At 28.3% G+C, this 8981-nt stretch overlaps 1 protein-coding gene across 1 annotated transcript in view; it reads left to right on the top strand.

Moving 5' to 3' along the window:
- LOC105163949 (acyl-lipid omega-3 desaturase (cytochrome b5), endoplasmic reticulum) overlaps positions 1-1913 on the top strand; it is a 5466-nt gene extending 3553 nt beyond the window's left edge. The window contains exons 7-8 of the mRNA XM_011082487.2: positions 3-140; positions 1428-1913. Coding sequence (XP_011080789.1) covers positions 3-140; positions 1428-1628 — 339 coding nt within the window. The 3' untranslated portion in view covers positions 1629-1913. The remainder of the gene's footprint in view (positions 1-2; positions 141-1427) is intronic.

The raw sequence follows: 8981 nt of genomic DNA, 5'->3' as shown, positions 1-8981 counted from the left end.
AGGAATGGAGTTATTTAAGGGGCGGACTGACGACAGTAGATCGGGATTACGGATTGTTTAACAAAATCCATCACGACATCGGGACCCATGTCATTCACCATCTCTTCCCTCAGATCCCACACTACCACTTGGTGGAGGCGGTGAGATCTCTTTTGCCCTAATCACGTGATCCCTCCTTTTTCTTTTCCCCTTTTTTTTATTATGATAAATTGTTATAGATTTTTTTTTATTATAATTATAAATATCTCTTATTATTTTAAAAAATCACATAGTATTCGGATGATGAAGTAGAAATGATTACTTTTCAATTATAATTCTAAGACATATTAATCGATAAAATATTAAAAAAAATTCTAAGAAATATATAAAATTATTTTTCATACTTTAATAGTGCATTTTTTAGCGTTCACCCAAAAAATTAGATGAAAGTCTGAAGGAGGTCGATAGATTGGGCTTCAAGAACAGTAAAATTAAAAGTGTATTTATAATTTTTTAAATAATTAAAAAGTATTTATAATTATGTTAAATATTAAAAAAATAATTGCAATTTACATTTTAGATTATTATTACTATGTGTCAGTCCCGGAACGAATGAATGGTTGTGAAGTCTAATTTAAATATTCTTATAACTGGAATCTCATATTTGGGTGAGGGGTTGGTGGATCTAACTAATTATATATATATATATATATAACAAATATATTATATTCATTATATGACTAATTTATTATTATTTTTTTAAATTAAAAATTAATTATACGATAAATATATTATATTTATTTATTTTTAAAAATCTTAAGTACTAACGTAAATTTTCAAAGATGTATAACGCATTACGATATAAGCGTAGTATTTTGAAAATTTTATATTAAAATAGGAGTAGTAGAAGTATATATATATATAACTTAAATACATAAATATTGCAAAGATATTTATGTCCGTTGTAGTATTAGGAGCAATATTTAAATTATTTCTCAGCTTCGATGCTGCAAAATAAAGAAAGAGAATAGTCTTCAAAAGCATTTTTTTGGGACTAATATTGTTTTTCATTTAACGTCTGAATTTATTTTATAAATTCATAACTCTTAAATCTATAAAATTAAAAAAAATAAAAACCTTTACCTTATTTAAAATGCGTCGGCCACCACCAACTTCGTCAACATTGAACTTTCATGAGTGAACATCGTGTTGAATTTTTTGCATTTCCAAATATATTAACGTGCGCGTTCTGTACGCTCTAGAAGGTATTGTGTCCAATGTTCATATTCAATGCTTCTCCAAACGGCGAAACATATTTTTTTAGAGCGTCAATACACGAAAAATGAAAATACATATATATATATATATACTTATTTAGTAAAATTAATTAATTAATTATGATTATTTTCTCTTTCTTTCTTTCTGAAAATATTTATATATACATGCAGACTAGGGAAGCAAAGAGAGTGCTGGGAAAATACTACAGGGAGCCCAGGAAATCAGGACCTATTCCTTTCCATCTAATTCCCAGCTTGGTGAACAGCATCCAAAGTGACCATTACGTTAGCGACACCGGCGACGTTGTCTATTATCAGACTGACACTTCCCACTTCTCTTCCCTTCCTTCATCAAAGCTCCATACCAACTAAACTCTCTTCCAAGTTTAGATTTTAGTCTTCTTTCCTCCTCTTAGTGCTGAAATTTTGGTTGGAAAAAAAAGAAAAAAGGGAAATAGAATGGTTTGTTGGAACCAAATTTTATGTTTAATTATTTTGGTTGTTGCGTCGTCTTTTCCGTCGCTGCAATAAAGAGATAGTATTAGGGACAGAATGTTCGGCGACGACCCTAAAATCGTTGCTTGAAATATGTACTAAGGGACAATGATTTTCATCTTGTCGTGATATGATTATTAGTGATGAGAATTGTTTATGAAATTACTGCTCTAGACAACTCGTGAAATATATTTATGGTCATAACTTAAAATAATATTACCAATGTGAAAATATTACAAAATAAATATCTTCAATGTTATTTTTGTTGCTAATATTCTCCTTATTTTTGTATTAATTTGATGAAATATAACAATATTATAAAATAAAATAATAACAACATTGTACTTAGGGTAAATTATGTATACATAATTTAAAATGCACAAACAAAATTGCATGTACACACCTTCAGGTTGTAATGTAATTATAAATATATCCTCTATTTAATAACAAAAATTTATATAAAATACCCCTCGAGGATATATTTATAATTTTGCAAAGACAGAAAGTATTTGTGTGATAGTCCTTATTTGTTGTATTAATTACATGTATATTATATCACCCATGAAATATATTCATCTTTACATATTTCTTGTTTATGGATTATTCATAAAAAGTTCATTTGAGACAAAGAAGAAATAATATGAAACTTAATTTATAATACTTAGAAAGTCTCAAATTGATCAGAAAATAAATTATGGAGTGTAATTTAAAATAATTTTAAGGGATTAAATTAAAACTTTATATTTATTTTAAGTTTAAACTATGTAATTTTGAAAATTAAGGAACTAATTAAATTGTTAATTATTTAAATTTTTTAAGCCAAAAAGATAAAAATAAAAATAAATAAAGAAAAGGGAACAAAAGTACAAGAAACTAATGTGGATGACTGCAAGGTAGTGGCCAGACATGCCTCTGTCACTCACCCACATATTTGTGCCAGTCAAGCCAATATACATATATATACCACACATAACCAAGCCAATATACATATATATATATATATATATATATATAAATAAGGTGCCTAGCAATTTACCCCTTATGATATTAAAAATGAGCATATTATCCTCTTATGAAAAATATAGCAATTTATTCTACTGCACTTTTTTAAAATGAAGTAATTTACCTCCTTATACATGGAGGTAAATTGCTTCATTTTAAAAATCATAGGGAGATGGTAAATTGTTGTATTTTAAAAAATACAGGAAAAGGGATAATTTACTCATTTGCAATATCACAAGGAGTTGCTTGCATTTTTCCCTATATATATTTATAGATAATTGTATATAATTATATATAATTAGGGTAAGTATCATTTTATATGTCTTAAGTTTCTGACTCATCAAATTTATCCCTCATATTTATAAATTCCATCAAATTTGGTTATCTCCATTAAAAATTTATTAAGAATAATGAATTAGCCAAAAATAATTAAAAAAAATAAAAAGACACATGATAAAGGAGGAATCAAAATTAGGTCTCTTCAGTGGGAAAGTGATATGAGGGCCATTCTTTAATTTTTATTATTCACCAAAAATATTACTTATATTAATAGTTAAATAAAAACCATTCTACATACCATCTCAAAATCTTTCACCAGACTTATAATATAGTATTTTATAATATTTTAAAGTATATAATATTATTTATATAATTTATTATATTACTAAATCATTATTATAGCACCTCTATCACACTACGTTTTATTAAAGTTAATTATTATACACTTTTCTAATCCTAAATCGTCTTTTTTAATAAATTTTCATTTTAATTGGATAAAACAAATTTTATTTTTATCGATGTAATATATATATATATATATGTCATAATTAATGATAGACGTAGTAAAAAATTTATACTTACAATTGCACTGATGTACTTACGTACATACGTACCTTCCAAAAGAGTAGTAAAGTTTTCTAACCGTTCAAAATTTGAAATACAAACTCAGTGAAAGACTAGTGTACTTGATAATTACATAGCTAGAACTTTTAGTTTCAGATATCATCGCTGACCTACCTAATAAGATTGGCAACACATCATAAGATCCAACTGGCTTAGACTCTGACCTACACTACAAAAAAATTGTATTTTACCAGGAAAGTTTGCAATGAAAAATTTCCGTTGCTATAGGTATTAAAGCTATAGTCGCATTGGTTTTTCCGTCTGTGGCAAATTTTGCAACCGATAATTGTCCGTTGCAATTGCAAATTACGTTGTCGGACCTTTGACTCTTAACGAATCTGCAATGGATTTTACAATGATATTTGCAACGAAATTTATAATATTTTTGCAACGACTTTGTAACAATATTTTCGTTGTAAAATTTATGATAATTTCGTTGCAATATCTTATTTCATTGTAACGGTATTTGCAACGACAATCGATTCCAAAATTGCATCGCGTTATTTGCAGCCATACGTGCAACGAAAATTCATGGCAAAAAAAATGCAACTTGTCTCATGCAATTTCAACCCATTGTAAAATTTTGAAATAGATTAACCAATATTTTTGCTAAAATAAATTGAAAAATTTTGCAATAAAATTTATAAACTTTATTGTACAATATGTTTTATTTCAATTTTTGATATATAATTTCTTAAATTAAAATTATATCTAATTTACAACCAAAACATTTATAAATTCAGACATAACATAATTTAATCAAAAACAGAATATAAAAAGATAATTTAATACATATGCGCTAAAGAAAAATTTAAAATTTAAGATATTCAATAAGGGAGGTCGTCATCATTTTCACAATCATCTAAAAGTGGTTCGCCAAATCGAGATGTCGGACATTGTCATTGGACTTATCTTTTTATTCCATTGCATCATCCAACATCATATCAAGTTTATCAGCGAATTGTATTTTTAGTATTTGCATTTGTTTCTTTATGTGCTTGACTTCCTGACGCAAATCAAACATCGTTTGATTTGGGAAGTTATTTTCCGACATTGAATGCTCATAGTCTGGCTCAACATGAGATGTCCAGTTATAGTAATTTTCTACAACGCCTTTTCTAAGGAGGTCGTATGTCACCTCCTCTATGGATATATATTTACTATTCTTACATTTACTACATGATCAGTGAGTTTTCTTTATCCATTAAAACATATTATGTTTTTGCTTAGTTTATAAACTCAACCATTCCTTATTGAAATTCTTTACAGGATAGATTCTTCTCGTAGATCCACCTTCTCAACTCTCAACATTTTTATACTAAATTAAACCAACAAATATATATACATTCAATAACATACTAAGATAATAAACCAAAATTTTAAGAATTAAAATGACTATATATAAATACAACTAGCAAATTTTTTTTTATATACCTCAATGTAAGGTAACTGAATCTCTAGACTTGTGACTTATTGTACCAGTTTGATCATAAATAGTTAAATCACACATAAAATAAAAATGCCAGTAAAATAAAAGAATTAGTAGTAAGAATAGGCAAAATAACGGATAAGAAAACAAGAATAAAGATGGATATAGGTTGTCTTTTTATTACTTTTTGCATCAAATTTTGCCACGAACCTCCAATCCGCTACAACATCCGAGGCAAAAGTGCAATCTTGTAAATATTGCTTGTGTTGTACGCATTGCAGTGGATCACACGCTCGTTGCAAAGCCCTTGTCAAATGTAACATCTCAATATTGAATGCTACCTACCGCCTTGTACGGATTGCAACTGATCAAACATCCTTTGCAAAAATCATCGCAAATGTAACATCTCAAAAGTAAATGCCTTCAACTACCTTGTACGGCTTGCAATGGAACAAATGTTCGTTGCAAAAGTATTGCAGACTTATTGACAACTTTACCATGGATTTACATCCGTGGTAAAATTTATTGCAACACTCAACTGTTTAATTTTGCAACATAAATACTAAGAAGTTCGTGGTAAAAACTATGCTATATTATTTTATAAATTATGTAACTTGTAAAATGTTGTAAAAAAGTCTGTAAAAGTATAACTAAATTGCAATGGCTTCTTTCCAGTGTAATGTTCGTTGCAATCATTAGTGTGACGTCCATACATTTTTATACATAATTAAGAGAACAGTTGATGATTATTAAAAATAATTAAATTAATAATAATAAAAATATAATTTAAAATTAAAATATAATAAAATTTAAACAGAGTAAATTGGAGCTTATTATAATATTTGAGATCGAATTATATTAATTAAGAAAGATAGGATGTAACGAGAATTATTAAAAAAGATTAAATAAAATAATAAAGAAAAAGAAAAAAAAAAGGGGAAAGCGGCTTTACAACCACTGGGTCCCACCGCCTCACAATTCAAGCTTAGCCTCTATATATATATATATATATATAATATTGACACAATCCACACACACAATTACAAATTAACACACACTCATATTTAATACACACACCGACACACATTTACGGAGGAACAGAGGTAAGATTTTGATTTTAAATTTTTATTAATTTATATAATTATATTATTTGATTAGTCTATTTACTAAATGTATTTTATATTGATTGATATACTATTTAATGAGAAAGTTTTATGAGTTTCACTATTTAAATTAATATTGAATTACATATCCATTTGACTTAAAAATGTCATTGATGGTTAATTAAATTACTAAATTTATTAGATTTAATATTACCATAGTTAATTTACTTAATTCCATCGCGCGTATTAACCAAATGTTTAGTTATATATATTGGTTAATTAAATTATATAGTAGCGAGAAATTGATAGAAAATGAATAAAAATATTCGAAAGCTACATTTATAAAATATTAGAAAATTATATTTGAGAAATATTATGGTTATTAGAAAAAGAATGAGATTCTTGTGATGAATCAATTTAATGATATAAGGGGTTTGAATTAGATGAATTCTTACAAGTTAGTTGATAAATTAATTATATACCTTGAAAGTTTAGGAAGTCTAGTTATTTAGAAAAAATGGAACGCAAGTTTGAACTTCGATATAAATGAAATATTAAAAGACTGGTGGAAATGTACAAATTATTTTTAATGTCTTATTTAGAATTTAGATATTCACAATATATTGATTATATGCATAATTCTTATTATAGGACATGACGATAATATAGGGGGTTGAACAACTCTTTGTATTTATTGAATCATTTTGAGATTTAAGGTAAGTACAACTAATTGTTTATATATATATACATATTTATAGGAATATAATATATTGATTGTTGGGTTTATATATATTTATATGCTTATATGAATATAATATCTTGAATGTTGGATTTTTATATATGTATACGGATATAATGTGTGGATTGTTTATATACTTGATCGTGGATGTCGACGATATGGATAACCAGGATATTTGAGAAATTGGTATTATGTGTTTATCTTGGTGTTGACGAACGGAAATTAGATGAATAATTATATGATCTTATAATTGATTGTTGAATACAATCAAATGAGAAAGTTATTAACGAGAAAGTAATTATTAAGTGGAATAAAATGATGAAGTTAATGATGTTGGTGTGTGAATTGGAATAAAAGATGGCATACATAACTGGGAGGGGACATACTGCAATGATTCTGATGATAAGATTAATAACGAACTGTGTGCTGTCATTGATCAATGGAGATAATGTGGCATATCATACGAGTTGTGAGCTGTGTAATATGATTGATGATGAGATATAATATAAGCTGTGTGTTGTGTGGTATCATTGGTGGTGGGATATTATACGAGTTGTATGTTGTGCAGTATCGCCAAAAATTGTGATTGAGATGATGACGGTGATAGCCGACAAAGCTCATTGAGTAATGCACTCTAGTTAGGCTAAGCGGGGCCCAAAGAAAATAATTAGTATTTAAGAAAATTTAACTATAATGATGTGTGTATTATGTTGTGGATGGTGCTTGACTCTGGTATTGTGTTTGCATGATTATTGGCATTATTACTACGTGATGCAACTGAATTGTTTAACAAATATTGATTGATTGGTGTCATTGAAGTTGGTACTCCAAAATTGGTTGATTGTTGGAGTTGAATGATATTGGTCTCGTGTTGTACGTGCCTATATGTGTGTAAATGTTTCTCCTTTTCCACATGTTATAGTGAAGAATGTTATACCAAGATTTGATGAAGTACTTAATTCGCTTGAGGTGTATGTCAAATGATGATTATATCAGTTATCTTATTGGGTTAAATATGAGTTTGTTAAGATAATTGAATGTGATTATGGAGGGATTGTCACAATTAGCAACTGATATATTTTTATAATCCATTACAAACCATGCCACGTATATTAACTGTTGCACAAAATGTTGCAAATTTGCAATGGATGTGTTGTGGCAAGGTTTTTCGTGAATTTTGCAACGACTTGCAACAAAAGTGGGTCAACCAATAGTTGAATAATTTTTTTTGCGAATTTTTGCCAAGAATTGTCTATTACAAAATTTTACTATTGTTTTGGCACGAAATTTATCACGAAAATCTAAATTTTTGGAATTTCGTTGCAAAGTCATGGAAGGCTGTGACAAATTTGCCATGAAAATGCCTGTGGCGAAAAATCCGTTGTATTGACAATTTGTTTTTTGTAGTGCTATGTCTTGAAAAATGTATGGCAAGAAATGAGTTGGTTACTCAATAAATATAAATCAATTTTTATATATATACACAAACACACAGTAAAAACAAGTTTTATGCAATGATGCCAACCAACAAATATTGGCATGTAATAACAACAAATGTAAGACGTAACACATACCAATAATCACATTTTAATCTATACTATAATGCCCGACGTAATTGTTTACTTTCTTAGGGCCTTTTATCCAAGATAGAGTGCATCACTCAATGATTTTTGCTGGCTATCATGATCTCAACCATAATATATTTTTATTTTTTTTCTAATATCACCCAACACACAACTCATATGATATCCCACCATAAGTCATATCACACAACATATAGCTTGTACAATATGTCAAATCATTCATACCACAACACAACTGGTATGGTATCACATCAACTTTGTTGATCAATTGACAACACACAGCAAGGTCGATCCACCCCCACTAACTTTGCTAAAAAGAAGCAGCTAGACATCAACCGCCTGCTATCTGGCAGTCCCCGAAGAAGAAAATGGTGGAAATTCGCCAGCAGGTGATGGAAGAGACTGTGCTTGCTGGCGTGGCATTCATTTCACTGAACACATCATGGCGGAAGAACTTCCTGCTCATTTGCG

Source organism: Sesamum indicum, linkage group LG6 (assembly GCF_000512975.1).
Source record: "Sesamum indicum cultivar Zhongzhi No. 13 linkage group LG6, S_indicum_v1.0, whole genome shotgun sequence".
Classification (NCBI taxonomy): Eukaryota; Viridiplantae; Streptophyta; class Magnoliopsida; order Lamiales; family Pedaliaceae; genus Sesamum; species Sesamum indicum.
The sequence above is the reverse complement of the archived record's forward strand: the minus strand, read 5'-3'. Positions and strand labels throughout refer to the sequence as shown.